This window comes from Tachyglossus aculeatus, chromosome 23, assembly GCF_015852505.1.
Source record: "Tachyglossus aculeatus isolate mTacAcu1 chromosome 23, mTacAcu1.pri, whole genome shotgun sequence".
NCBI lineage: Eukaryota > Metazoa > Chordata > Mammalia > Monotremata > Tachyglossidae > Tachyglossus > Tachyglossus aculeatus.
Window position 1 is genome coordinate 17512479 of NC_052088.1, and position 15506 is coordinate 17527984.

Below are 15506 nucleotides of genomic sequence, written 5' to 3' on the forward strand. Positions count from 1 at the left end.
CCCTCCTTGAATTCCCTCCTAAAAAGTCACCTCCTCCAGAGGGCATTCCCTGATTTCACCAACCTAGTCATGCCATCCAACCAGCCTCCTGACCACTTTTCTTTTATCATGTTACTTATTCACCTGTTCCATTTATCTCTATCTCTTTTCATATACTTAACTGTGGATTAGTAGTCAATGTATGTCTACCATTTCTCTCATTAGAATGAAAACTCCTTGAAGACAGGGACCATATATTTTCCTTCTTGGGAACGTTCCTCATTTCTAACGCAGTGTTTAGCAACACAATAGGTGCTCAGTCAAAACAGATGCTCTGCACACAGTAAGCGCTCAATAAATACGATTGAATGACTGAATGAATACCGTTGGTACTTCTGGAAGCATCGCTCATCTCAAATCTTCCCTCTCCTCTAACTCCTTCAATGGCTTCCCATTTCTCTCCACATCAAGCAAAAACTCCCCAGGATTGGCTTCAAGGTTCTCCACCAAACACATCACTTCCTACAATCAGCCCTCCTCATCCAGCACTTGGAACAGTGCTATGCACATAATAAGTGCTTAATAAATGCCATTATTATTATTATTTTTATTATTATCATTCACTACGCTACTGTTTTATCCACTCACTATTTGTTTCTCTCAAGCTAACATTCTAGGTGTACGCTGCTCTTGATTCTCCCACCTCTATCCTCTTGTCAGGGCTGTTCTACTGGGCCAGAATTCCCTTCCTACCTTTAGTTTAGACGATAGCTGTGCCCACATTCAAAGGCCTCACAAGATCCTATCTCCTCCAACAAGCCTTTCCCCAACTAAATCTCACAGCCCAAGGCATCGATCTATCAGTCACCTCTAGTATTTACATTTATTTACACTCTCCCTTGGCACATACACATTTATGTATAGTCAATTCTAATCAACCCATTTAGCCTGAGTTATTTGTAGAAAGATTTAAATGGTATTTGTTGAGTGCTTATTCATTCAATCGTATTTATTGAGCGCTTACTGTGTGCAGAGCACTGTACTAAGCGCTTGGGAAGTACAAGTTGGCAACATATAGAGACGGTCCCTACCCAACAGCGGGCTCACAGTCTAGAAGGGATGTGTCAAGCACTGTTTTAAGTGCTAGGGTGGACACAAATCAATCAGGCCGGACACAGATCCTGACTGTATGGGGATAAGTAAGAGGGATAATAGGTACTTAATCCTCATTTTGCAGTTGAGGATACTGAGGCAGAGAAGTTCATTCATTCAATCATATTTATTGAGCACTTACTCTGTACTGTACTAAGCGCTTGGGAAGTACAAGTTGGCAACATATAGAGACAGTCCCTACCCAACAGTGGGCTCACAGTCTAGAAGGGGGAGACAGAGAACAAAACATATTAACAAAATAAAATAAATAGAATTAATATGTACGGGGAGATAGACAACAAAATCTATTAACAAAATGGAATAAATATTCATCCAATCGTATTGAGCGCTTACTGTGTGCAGGGCCCTGTACTAAGCACTTGGGAAGGACAAGTTGGCAACATCTAGGGACGGTCCCTACCCAACAGCGGGCTCAGTCTAGAAAGGGGAGACGGACAACAAAACATATTAACAAAATATTCATTCAATCGTATTGAGCGCTTACTGTGTGCAGAGCACTGTACTAAGCGCTTGGGAAGTTCAAGTTGGCACAGAGTAAGAGCTTAACAAATACCATTATCATTATTATTACTATTAATGCCTAGAGCGGAAGACAGACATTAATAAAGTAATTCATAATTTAAAGATATGTACATAGATGTGGGGAGGGTGGGGTAAATATCCAATGCCCAAAGGTCACAGATCTAAGCAGCATGGCTCAGCGGGAAAAGCACACTCCTGAAGTCTCAGGACAAAGGCTCATCCATTGTTCTAGATGGGCGGTGCTATCACCATCTCATATAACTGAGCTTCAACGAGCATTATCTTAGTAGTAGATGGCCCAGAAGGCCATTTAAAAGAATTCTCACCCTGGACAAGGAGGAAAAAACAATAAGATGAGGATGGAAACACATACTTAACTTCTCTGAGCCTCAGTGACATCATCTGTAAAATGGGGATTAAGACTGTGAGCCCCAAGTGGGACAACTTGATCACCTTGTATACCCCCCAACCAGCACTTGGAACAGTGCTCTTCACATAGTAAGCGCTTAACAAATACCATTATTATTATTATTACTATTAATGCCTAGAGCGGAAGACAGACATTAATAAAGTAATTCATAATTTAAAGATATGTACATAGATGTGGGGAGGGTGGGGTAAATATCCAATGCCCAAAAGTCACAGATCTAAGCAGCATGGCTCAGAGGAAAAAGCACACTCCTGAAGTCCCAGGACAAAGGCTCATCCATTGTTCTAGATGGGCGGTGCTATCACCATCTCATATAACTGAGCTTCAACGAACATTATCTTAGTAGTAAAGCAGATGGCCCAGAAGGCCATTTAAAAGAATTCTCACCCTGGACAAGGAGGAAAAAAGAATAAGATGAGGATGGAAACACATACTTAACTTCTCTGAGCCTCAGTGACATCATCTGTAAAATGGGGATTAAGACTGTGAGCCCCACGTGGGACAACCTGATCACCTTGTATCCCCCCCCACCCAGCGCTTGGAACAGTGCTCTGCACATAATAAGCGCTTAACAAATGCCATTATTATTATTATTACTATTAATGCCTAGAGCAGAAGACAGACATTAATAAAGTAATTCATAATTTAAAGATATGTACATAGATATGGGGAGGGTGGGGTAAATATCCAATGCCCAAAAGTCACAGATCTAAGCAGCATGGCTCAGTGGGAAAAGCACACTCCTGAAGTCTCAGGACAAAGGCTCATCCATTGTTCAAGATGGGCGGTGCTATCACCATCTCATATAACTGAGCTTCAACGAGCATTATCTTAGCAGTAAAGTAGATGGCCCAGAAGGACATTTAAAAGAATTCTCATCGTGGACAAGGAGGAAAAAAGAATAAGAAGAGGATGGAAACACATACTTAACTTCTCTGAGCCTCAGTGACATCATCTGTAAAATGGGGATTAAGACTGTGAGCCCCAAGTGGGACAACTTGATCACCTTGTATACCCCCAGCGCCTAGAACAGTGCTCTGCACATAGTAAGCGCTTAACAAATGCCATTATTATTATTATTATTATTATTATTATTATTATTATTATTATTATTCCACCAGGAGATATTTCACTGCGTGACCAGTAGGGGGCACAAGAGTAATTCTGGCAATGTGCCTAGAATCCTTAAACATTGTGATATTTGAGAACTGGGAGAATTCCTGGGGCTGGAGAGGGGTTTTGGGGGGATTTTTGTCATAAATCCCATCCAGGAGTAGTAGAGGAGTTCCTTTTAAGTAATGGAAACCCTAGTGGGTCTGCAGCTGCAATGTGTTACAAACTGGACATGTGAGAAGCTGTTAAGGCAGCCCGCAGGTAATTTAGGAATAAGTCCAAACTCCAAGTACATAAGAAACAAACTAAAACGGTGCAAACACAACTACGGGACATGACTTGATAGCACAGATCTGGATCAATGACAACTAGGTAAATGAGGTGGTGGTGGAGTGTTCTAAGGAAAAAATTAGATTCCCACATGAATGGTAACTATTTATTGTTATCTTTCAGGTAGAGGAAAATAATAAGGATTTCCCCTGCAAGGTTACAAAGGAAATATATTAACGAAAAAATCAATCAATCGTATTTATTGAGCGCTTACTGTGTGCAGAGCACTGTACTAAGCGCTTGGGAAGTACAAGCTGGCAACATATAGAGACAGTCCCTACCCAACAGTGGGCTCACAGTCTAGAAGGCGGAGACAGAGAACAAAACCAAACATACTAACAAAATAAAATAAATAGAATAGATAGGTACAAGTAAAAGACAGTAATAAATATGTACAATTTATGTACATATGTACATATATACAAATAGTACAATATGTACTATTTATTGTTATCTTTCAGGTAGAGGAAAATAATAAGGATGTCCCCTGCAAGGTTACAAAGCAAATATACTAACGAAAAAAATAAGATTCCCACATGAATGGTAACTATTTATTGTTATCTTTCAGGTAGAGGAGAGGAAAATAATAAGGATTTCCCCTGCAAGGTTACAAAGCAAATATATTAACCCCTAGAGACCTGCTTTCCAGTCCAAAGCTCTTGACTCTCACTTTTAAGTTTTCAAATGAAAATTACACTCTGGTGAGATGAAGTTATTTCATTCTTACTTTCCAAAGTAGATATATTTTATTTGAGATATATTCATTCAATCATATTTATTGAGCGCTTACTGTGTGCAGGGCATTCATTCATTCAATCGTATTTATTGAGCGCTTACTGTGTGCAGAGCACTGTACTAAGCGCTTGGGAAGTACAAGTTGGCAACATGTAGAGACGGTCCCTACCCAACAGCGGGCTCACAGTCTAGAATATATCACAACATATTAAAGATATTTTATCTGTCATTAAATTCTAATGTTTACTTTTATAATTAACATGTCCACCATATGTAAGTGATCAGATAAATGCAATTTGCTAGACTAGTATGGGGATTTAAAGTGCTTGCTCTACATTTTCTTTCAACTGTCCTCAATTTGTTTCTTGAAGATAGTCTCAAAAACTAATTCAAGTGCAAATCAAGTCATCAGTTCAAGAGTGACTTTAGCCAAACAGATGCCTAAAAGTTTATGGTGGTTAAATTTTGGATCTGAGGATTATTTGGTGATCCTTCGCAAAAATGTTTTCATTACCTACAGTCAGTTCTTTGAGTGCTGAAAAAGGAGTGGTTTTGCATTGAGAGATGGAGGACTGATGCAGACACCTATAGGAAATCTTCACAGAAAAATTAAAAACTAACAAACACCAATACTAAATCATCCTATGCAATACTACTGCTTGAGCCGGTCCAGGCACAGAGAATTTAACATTATATTCACTTCAAAAAAAAAAAAATCAAAGACTTTAATACTTAACGCATCCAGAACCCAATACAAAAATTACCACCATTATCCTTGGACAAAATAGAAATCTGATCGGCCTATGGGTCTAAGAAAAAATGAATAATAATTGTGGTATTTGTTAAGTACACAGAGAAGCAGTGTGACCTAGTGGATAAACCACAGATCTGAGAGTCAGAAGACCCTGGGTTCTAATCCCAGCTTCACTTGTCTGCTGTGTGACCATAGGCAAGTCACTTAACTTCTCTGTGCCTCAGTGACCTCACCTGTAAAATGAAGATTCGTGGGACATGGACTGTTTCCAACCTGATTAGCTTGTACCTAACACGGCACTTACTTTAGTACCCAGGATATAATAAGCACTTAATACAAGGGGGGAAAAAAACTTACTACATGTAAAGAAAGCACAGTACTAGGGACTGCAGTAGATCCAGGAAAACTGAGATCAGCCAGAGTTCCTGCCCCACATTCGGTCAGAGGAAGAGAAGAATCAAGCAAGTATTGATTGTCATTTTACAGATGAGGAAACTAAGGCTCAGGGAAGGTAAGTGACTGGTCCAAGGTCACCCAGCAGGCAAACGGCAAAACCAGGATTAGACCCCTGATCTTTTGACTCTCTTTTGTCCCCCCCTCTGCACTGACTACGCACTTGGCTGTTTAACCCTTAAGCACTGTGTACCCCAGGACCCCAGCACTAATGTACATATACTTCTACTCTATTATTTCTCCTATCTGCAATTTAATGTCTGTTTTCTCCTACAAACCATAAGCTCCTAATCGGAAGGGAGCAGGTCTACCAACTCTCAGTATTTTTCCAAGCACTTAGCACAGTGCTCTGCATTACAGATGAGGTAACTGAGGCACAGAGAAGTGAAGTGATTTGCCCAAGACCACCCAGCAGACAGGTGGCATAGCTGCGATTAGAACCCAGGTCCTTCTGACTCGCAGAGCCATTTTCTATCCATTAGCCACGCTGCTTCTTATATATATACAAAAAAAAATAAGAAGAATTTAATACATACTACTGATTGACTGATTAGGCCACACTGCTTCTCGTCCAAACCTAGTGATTCTGGGGGGGAAAAAAATCTATCCTTTGTCTCCTCTTAAGCTACTAGTAGGTGATGGAGGGTGAAAGGAGGTGAGGGACAGGTTGTGGAGGGGAAGGGACAATGGTTTGCTTGCCAAGCAGAGGCAGACAGTTTTCTTGCCAGACCCCTAGAGTTGGATACTTTCTTGCTCCCTAGAGCTCAAACCCATGCTGACACCTCCCTACCTCTTCCCCTCAGAGGCAGAGAGTGAAGCCACAGAGGTCAGTCTTTCATTAGGCCTCTTCTGCGGGCATAAAAGTGTGGGGCAGCAACCTTGTGAGTCTCCTTGAGGAAAGGAAAATACATGTGTGCAGCACTACGTATCACTACATAATACCGTATACTGAGTCGGGGGTGGGGGGGGTGGGGAGGGTGGGGAGAATGAGAATGATTCATGGATTCTGTGGGGAAGCCAAAGACATATATAGAGTAGTGATATGGGGCCCATGAAAGTTAGGCAGGCTTTTAGAAATTACTTTACAGACAAAAAAGGTTGGTTGGTTGTTTTGGTTTGCTTGATTAGTTCCAAGGCTGGATAATGTATCACAACTTGGTCCATCAGTCAGTCATATTTATTGAGCACTTACTGTGTGTAGGGTTTGGGAGATCTAACAATGTAGCAGACACATTCCCTACCCACAGTGACCTTACAGTATAGGTAAGATTACATATATGTATTTGCTCGCGCGCGCATGTGTGTGTGTGTGTGTGTGTGTGTGTGTGTGTGTATATATATATGTAAGAAGCAGCGTGGCTTAGTGGAAACAGCACGGGTTTGGGAGTCAGAAGGACCTGGGTTCTAATCACAGCTCTGCCACTTGTCTGCTGGGTGGTCTTGGGCAAATCACTTCTCTGTGCCTCAGTTACCTCATCTGTAAAATAGGCATTAAGACTGTGAGCCCCATGTGGGACATGAACTGTGTCCAACCTGATTAGATCAGTGCCTGGCACAGAGTTAGCACTTAGCAAATACCATAAATATGGTATATCTATGTATGTATGTATGTATATATATATATACACGTGTGTGTGTGTATATATATATATATATACGTATGTGTGTATATATGATTTTAAATGTATACTTTAAAATGACTGATAATAAACGTCTAAGGGGCTCAAATTAAAGACTCTAAATACAATTTCTCATTGGCCATTATTTTCTTATTGTTCATGAACAGTTATGTTCTACTTCTTTACTGTTAATTTCATTTAGGGAAATAATCCACCATGACTAAGAAAAATATAACTCCCCAGCCTTGCAAAAGATGCAGGTAACCAGCCCACAATAAGTTTACGTAAGGCAGTTAATTTTTTACCAGTTCTTCCCCTGTCTAAGGGTATCAGAGCAACAATGCATCTGATAGCTGTGAGCCTACATATCCTTACAAATCCCGAACAATAGTGTTATATTTTAAATCTTTACTGAAATGATGTCTTGCAGTTAGCCTAACTTGTTTTAGGCTGTACAATCACTTTGAATAACTAATAACTTATAACAACAAAACAAAGAGCAAATTCCTGAACCTACCGTATTAGGATTTTTTTTTGTTTTGTTTTGGATCAAATGCTATAATCTTAAAGTAGCAATAACAGAAATACATTCTAGGTAACATAACCATTGTCCCAAATTGTATATTCTAATTTTCATAGAAAATCACTATTTCCTACCAGAGGTTGATGCTGCAAGACCTATTTGGTCCACTATTGTGCAGCAACTAAAGTTTAATGGGTTTTTTTCATGCTGAATTGGTTTTATGGGGCAAACTGGCTTTGAACATAGAGAATAAACCTTTAGTGTGGAAGGAATGAAAGTATATATGTTTTCTCTCACAGCTATGCAAAAACAAGATATAATATTAGTTTCTATTAAAGTTTCATATGGATAATACCAAAGTTTCCACATAGATAGTACCAAAAAAGAAGCCACAGAACTGGACACAGTTTCCTTTTGTACTTATTATTATTAGCAATAATAATAACAATGACAATAACCATATTTGTTGAGAACTTATTAGGTGCCAAGCACTATACTAAGCACTGAGGAAGATGCAAGATCATTTTTATTGGTTAAGGATTTCCAAAAGGTATGTCAAATCTGATCCTAATTGAGGATTCAGAGGACAAGTTATATTCAGATAACATTTTTTAAAAATACATACACACTCAATAATAATGATGATGGGTTTTGTTAAGCACTTAGTATGTGCCAAGCACTGTTCTAAGCGCTGGGATAGATACAAGGTAATCAGGTTGTCCCACGTGGGGCTCACAGTCTTAATCCCCATTTTACGGATGAGGTAAATGGCTTGGCATTTTCATTTCAAAGGAGACCCATACGTAGTTTCGATAGTTCATGCCAGAACAGGAGAAAAGTGGCATAGAAGAACAACTTCCCCCCACCACCCCAGAGTGAGGAGGGCTGAGAACAGAACCAGCTTAGGGGAATTTTTGTCCTCAAGGAAACTATGAAACCCACCCCAAACCATGACCATTCTGCCTTGAGAGAGAAAAGATGAGGGAAGAGAGTGGAAAAACTGGCTGATTAAGTAGAGAAGGATCTGGGCATATCCAGACTACAAGTTTATACCCAAGTTTGGACCATTCGGTTCTAACGACGCGCACTCTCAGTCTTCACCCTGCCTTTACATAACCAGATTAGATCATAGAAGCCACAATTAGAAGAATGATCCTGCAACAAAAAGCCTGCCGGCATCAGTGCCACGGCTACATACTGGTGCACCTGTGTTATGGCTCCAATTGAACACCCCTATTTCTTTGGACGTTGCAATATTCAACTCAACGCTGGAGAGTGGAGGGATGCTGATGACCATGAGGACTGTGCCTTTCACCATCTTGCATATGCCCATCTCTGCACCAAACAGCGGACTGATCTCTCGGCCCCACACTGCTGTACATCTCAATATATACTCTCATCATCAATCTAATTTACTGAGCGCTTAAATATCAATCAATCGATGGTACCTATTGAGTGCTTTCTGTGTACTAAGTACTTGGGAGGGTTCAGTACTACAGAATTGGTAAACATGATCCCTGCCTTCAAGGATCTTACAAGCACAACAACAACAAAAAAAAAAGTTTGTGTTCATAGAAAAAACTGGTAAAATGGTACCATTTTGTCAAATTTCTAGTGACAATACTTTTCATTTCTTCTGAAAACCTTCCAATTAAAAAGTTTCTGAGACACTAAACAAGGAAGAATTGCTATAAGCTCATTATTTTCCTCCAGGAAAAAGATGATTCACTGTGCTCCTTGATGCAAGAGAGATGGTTCCTCCATTTAGCCTTAATAGCAAATAAGTTGAAATCGCTCTGAGGAAGATACTACAGTCCCCTCTGGGGGTTCACAAATGGCCCAGTGGTTTCCATGAGTTACCAAGTTTACAGGTATGAAAAAGGCTCAGTTTCCTTGTGTAGAATACAATCATTTGAAAATACAGCATACACGCTCTATTTCTAAAGCTTCACAACTCAGTAACAGAAAAGTGACTTAAGTTCCTTCTCAGTCCCAGGTAAAATGCAATTTGCTTTATTACCGTACTTTCAGTTCTGAATATATTACAAAGAAGAAAAAATGGAGGCCCCTAATGTATTGGATTCCTCTTGTTCCTACTATGTGCTATTATACTTTAAAAAAAATCACATTAAAAAATTTAATCAAAAGTGAACACTACTTCTGATCCATTAGCATTTGTCAGTGACCATTCTTAACCTCCAGTGCGACTTACCCGGCCCCATATTCTTTCAGGGAGGAATTTTTCAGATACTTTTGTTAACAATAAAGGAGACATGAAAATAACACTGAAATAGAAATCACTCACTCTTTGGCATTTATTGAGCACTTCTTGGGTGCAGAGCACTATACTAAGCACTTGGGAGAGTACGCCACAACAGAGTTGGCTGACACATTCCCTGCCCCCAAGACGCTTATGTTCTAGAGGAGGAGCCGGCTTAGAGTCTAGCGGGTAGAAAATACCATATTTCTTAATGACAGACTCACTGAACCAAAATCCAGCAAAAACTTTTTTGGAAGACAGGATGGGCTCTTCACCCTTGTGTTTTCATCTGCTCTCCGGCAACAGTCCCTGAAAGCTCCCACAGTCTGCATTTCCCTCCTGCAGTTTGGTATCATTCACTACCTTAAGCTGCATTGGTACCAAGGGTTATAACTATATATCTGAGCCTTAACTTCCAAAGTCTGTAGTTTGGCGGGTACTGTATCGGGTATTTTCTTAAAAACACCAATCTAATCGGGGGGACATATGGCATATACAGCAGCATGGAATACAGCAAATGGTCCAAAAACGTCTGTTTCCAGTGAGTCCTAGTTTTGCCAAACGGACAAATGCCTGCTAATACTACACATCGGCAAAACTTTTCTACATTGGAAGAATTTTCTATTGCCACAGTTCCGTTGCCAATACAGAATCAGTATAGTGCAAGGATTTGTTGCATTCCAGGCTTGTCAGCCACAAACTCCCACTTTGTAAACTCAATTTAACACAATAAAAAACTGAAATTAACCTACCTTGATCCCTGAAATGTGCTTTAGAAGAACTTCAGAGTCGGCATTTAAACCATACTCTAAATTAACCAACTCTGGCATATAAACACTAAGAATATATCCTAAATAAAAAATATTTACCATTTTGGGGGTGATTCAAATGGAAACTTCTTGAACAAAAACAAAACGTAGATAAGTATAAACCAATTATCCCAAACCAGTGTTCAGATAAGCAAAATGACCTTTACTAATGCTATGAACTCCTATTAAAAGACCAATAGTTCTGTTTTTCTGCCCACATCATTGTTCAAACTGAAAATGAACTCTCAGGCATCTGCTTCTCTATTAAAGTGTGCATTCTATATTCTTTTAAATCAACTACCCAAACTATTTCTACGGATTTAAGATCACGGAGTTCACACTGGCTCTCCTGTTGAAACAACAATTTCCCCTTTGCCCGGGTATCTTTTAAAATCTTAAAACATCTACTCTCGAAAAGGCTCCTAGTCTAGGATTCCTATCCTGAGGAAGTTGTTTCATTAGGGTGGAATGGTGCCATAAAAAGCCAAAAGTAAACAATTCTGGGTCCCGAAAAGGAAAAAAAAATATATAGGGATGACAATACACAGCTAAGTCTATCAACAAGCAACGGCTCTCTCACACAGACAAATGTCGATTGTTAGAATATTGAATCTAAGATCGCAAACCTCTTTTTTCCTGTCCCGACTCTAGAAATTTATGGAACGTAAAAAAAAAAAAAGGCAAAACAAAAAACCCAACATCTTCGGTAATCCTCGCTGGTAGTCCCAAACTGACCCACCTGAATTTAACACAAAAAGCAAATTCTTTCAAGAACTGACCAGAATTCCTGCTGCCAATTGTAATGAATGGGAAGTGGAATGTATTTAAATCGAATAGCACCATCTAGCAGGCCCCCCATAACTTTGCTTACAATGGTACTACTCCTCCGTGGTAACTGTGTTTGGAAGTCTTCGAAGTACAATTAACTAAAACTAATATTTGCTTTCAAGTGTCAAAAGTTTCCTTGAGAGTGTGCACTATTGGAGTGAAGGATGAATAAGCGGAGAGAACAGATACGCTTAGAAAATAAGCAGAAACAAAAATATCATAAAAATGTGGGCACCACCAACCAAAATTTAAAGGATTTTACAAGACTTCCATTCGGTAGAGTGGATTCAACTCAAGTTCATTCCTTTAATTATATTTCACCCTCTTCTAAAAGCCCAAGGGCTATCCAATAATACACCCCCATTTTCAAGTTTATGATCTACCGACTAAATAACGCAGATGGATTCCTTCACTCCCAGCAAATCCATTCTTCCATAAAACAAATATAATCATCAAGGGGCCAGTTTTTGTTCAACTGCACAATAATTAAGCTTACCCTCTTTCAGACAATTATTTTTTCCTACGAGAGGTTTCACAACCAGTCGATTAACTCTTTCATATAAAGTAGCAGTTTCACCCTCCAATTCCAAGAACTTGTTTTTTAACCCCTCCGCCTCCTGCTCCTAGCTGGGCTTTCTTGCTGAACCAAGGATCCTGTCGACAATGGGACTCGAGAAACCCCCCCAAAAAACCCTCTCAAACTAAACCGATCTCTTTAAGCATCTCCCTATTCCTGTTATTTTCCCAGCGTAAAGGCCTGCCGCCCTGAAATCTTGGGGAAAATGTTTGTTTAGGATTAGGAAGTGCTCCCATCCCTGGAGCAAGGGAAACTTTCTGGGAAAGACTAACTGCCCGAAGGAGGGAAACTCGTTAGTCACGTTCGGGCTCTCGACTTTATGAAGCCCAGCTACGGCTGTGTGTAGGTGTGTGTGCGTTTGTATGGGCTCTGACTTGGACGCCCCACCCGGGGTACCATCTGTCGGATGTTTCCCCCCGATTTCTTCCCCCGCCCGGGCTGAGAGCCCTTGCCCACTGCAGGATCCATCCGGCAGCCCCAATGTTGGCATGGACGGGCCTGCCCGGATGCCCCGAGCGGCCTCCCTTTCCCACCCAACTGCCCAACCCCAGGCCAACCCCACAAGGGGGTTACTTTTTGAACGACACCCACATCACCGCTAACCCAATACCAAAAGGGGGTCGCTTTTTGAATGACACCCAATACCAAACGACCCCCATGTACAGCGCCCACTCTGGCCTTCGGCCTTGTCTGGGGCAGTCGGGGGGACACCTCTGTTGCCATCCTTGGTGCCTTTTTCTTGTGTGGCTCAGCGGCGAGAGCCCGGGCTTGGGAGTCAGAGGTCACGGGTTCTAATCCGGACTCTGCCACTTGTCGGCTGTGTGTGACTTTGGGCAAGTCACTTCACTTCTCCGGGCCTCAGTTCCCTCATCTGTAAAACGGGGATTAAGACTGTGAGCCCCACGTGGGACAAGCTGATCCCGCCAGTGCTTAGAACAGTGCTTTGCACGTAGTAAGCGCTTAACAAGTACCATCATTATGATTATTATTATTGTTATTCTCAAAACACCTGTGTCTAAACTCTACACACACACGCAGAGTGTCTCCCCCCCGCTCCCCTTCTCCAGGGCACTCCTTCCCACTGGAACGAGCCCCCTTCCCCACATCTCCTCTCGAACTCAAGGCCCCCAAAGTGTACCTCCTACCCCCCAAAACTTCCCTCTCCCCACCCGCCGCCCACCGGCCCTCTTTGCTGGGAGGACGAGGAGGAGATGGTGGAGGGGGAAGAGGAGGAGATGGTGGAGGAGGAAGAGGAGGAGATGGTGGAGGAGGAAGAGGAGGAGATGGTGGAGGAGGAAGAGGAGGAGATGGTGGAGGAGGAAGAGGAGGAGGAAGGCCTTGACATTTGGGAGGCACAAAGTCTCCATAAAAAAAGTTCCCCACTGCCACCGCCTTCCGCTGGCTCCGAGAGGGCCCAAACCAGCGGCCTCCCGGGGGAGATTGCTCACCCTTCCTAGGCCCATCCCCATTCATTCATTCATTCATACTTATTGAGCGCTTACTGGGTGCAGAGCACTGGACTAAGCGCTTGGGAAGCCCAAGTTGGCAACATACAGAGCCGGTCCCTACCCAAGAGCGGGCTCACAGTCTAGGAGGGGGAGACGGACAACAAAACAAAACACATTAACAAAATCAAATAAATAGAATAGTAAATATGTACAAGCCAAATAGGGTAATAAATCTGTACAAACATATATACAGGTGCTGTGGGGAGGGGAAGGAGGTAAGGCGGGGGGATGGAGGGGAGGAGGGAGGGGGCATCCCATCCCCAACTTAAGGGCCCCCCCCCCTTTCCCCACCCCTCCAGGGGGAAAGTGCGCTGGTGCTCCTGCTCTTTCTCTTTCACTCATTCATTTAATCGTATTTACTGAGCGCTCCCAGTGTGCAGAGCACTGGCTTAAGCGCTTGGGAAGGACTGCTCTCCCATCCCCAACTTAAGGGCCCCCCCCTCTTTCCCCACCCCTTCAGGGGGAAAGTGCGCTGGTGCTCCTACTCTTTCTCTTTCATTCATTCATTTAATCGTATTTATTGAGCGCTCCCAGTGTGCAGAGCACTGGATTAAGCGGTTGGGAAGGACTGGTCTCCCCCCGGCCCACCACCAAGGTCCGGGCGAGGAAGTGGGGGGTGCGACCCCCTGCCACCTCCCCTCCCACCCCGGCTCCCTCAGTTTCCCTCGGCCCCCATCACGTCGCCGCCCTTCCTCCTTCCCTGCCCGCAGCCCGCCCGCAAAGTTACTTCGGGTGGAGATGAACCCGCGGGTTCTTTCCCTCCCATCACCCAAAACAACTTTCCATCCCTCCATTCGGTCCTCTCTACTGAGCGCTGACCGGGTGCAGGACTAGGCGCTTTGAGAAGCGGCGCGGCTCGCCCGGATCGGGCCTGGGTTCGAATCCCGCCCTCGCCGCTTGTCAGCTGTGTGACTTTGGGCAAGTCACCTAACTTCTCTGGGCCTCACTCATCCGGAAAACGGGGATTAAGACCGGGGGCCCCACGTGGGACAACCTGATCATCCTGTACCTCCCCCCCCCCAGCGCTTAGAACAGTGCTTGGCACATAGTAAGCGCCGAACAAACGCCACGATTATTTTTTTTCTAGACTGCGACCCCGTTGTCGGGTAGGGACCGTCTCTAAGTTGTACTTCCCAAGCGCTTAGAACAGTGCTTGGCACATACTAAGCGCCGAACAAACGCCACGCTTATTTTTTTCTAGACTGCGACCCCGTTGTCGGGTAGGGACCGTCTCTAAGTTGTACTTCCCAAGCGCTCAGAACAGTGCTGGGCACATAGTAGGCGCCGAACGAATGCCACGGTTATTTTTTTTTTTCCTAGACTGCGAGCCCGTTGTCGGGTGGGGGCCGTCTCCAAGTTGCACTTCCCGAGCGCTCAGTACAGTGCTGCGCGCCCAGGAGGCGCTCAGTAAATACGAATGGGAAGTCGAAATCAGTTTCCAGTCCCCCCCCAGCCGTTTCGCCCCTTTCCGGCTGCATCCCACCCCGGCTTGTGTGTGTGTTTGTGTGGGTGTGTGTTGGTGGGTGGGTGTGTGCGGGAAAGGGGGGGAGCTGGAGAGGAGACACTTACTTCTCCCGGGCCTGGCTGTCGGACGGGACGGCGCTGCTGTTACTCTTCCCTTTGCCGTACATGCTTGTGCCGAGAGCAGCTTCCACTGTCACGCACCTGTCAACCCATCACGGCCTCCCCGGGAACAGCCCCGTTGCCATGGCGACGCCCGCAGCCGCCCCCGCCATTGGCCGCCCCGCGCCCGCGCCCCGCCCCCGTTGCCCGGGCAACGCGCGAGACTGACACGGTCCCCTCCCCGCGTTCTAAAGCGCGCGGCGGCAACAGCAAAGCGGCCTCCCACTTTCTCCTCCTCCTTCCCCCCCCCCCCCCCCCCCGCCACGCGCG

The 15506-nt window shown here is 43.6% G+C and overlaps 1 protein-coding gene across 8 annotated transcripts in view; it reads right to left on the reverse strand.

Annotated features, from left to right (window-relative positions):
* The window catches only part of SSBP2 (single stranded DNA binding protein 2), a 344236-nt gene extending 328943 nt beyond the window's left edge, over positions 1-15293 (reverse strand). For 6 of the 8 annotated variants that reach the window (XM_038765540.1, XM_038765547.1, XM_038765543.1 and 3 more), the window contains exon 1: positions 15183-15293. In XM_038765540.1, coding sequence (XP_038621468.1) covers positions 15183-15244 — 62 coding nt within the window. In that variant the 5' untranslated portion in view covers positions 15245-15293. The remainder of the gene's footprint in view (positions 1-15182) is intronic. The other 2 variants (XM_038765546.1, XM_038765545.1) reach the window with 2 other exon arrangements.
* Positions 15294-15506: the final 213 nt, after the last annotated feature.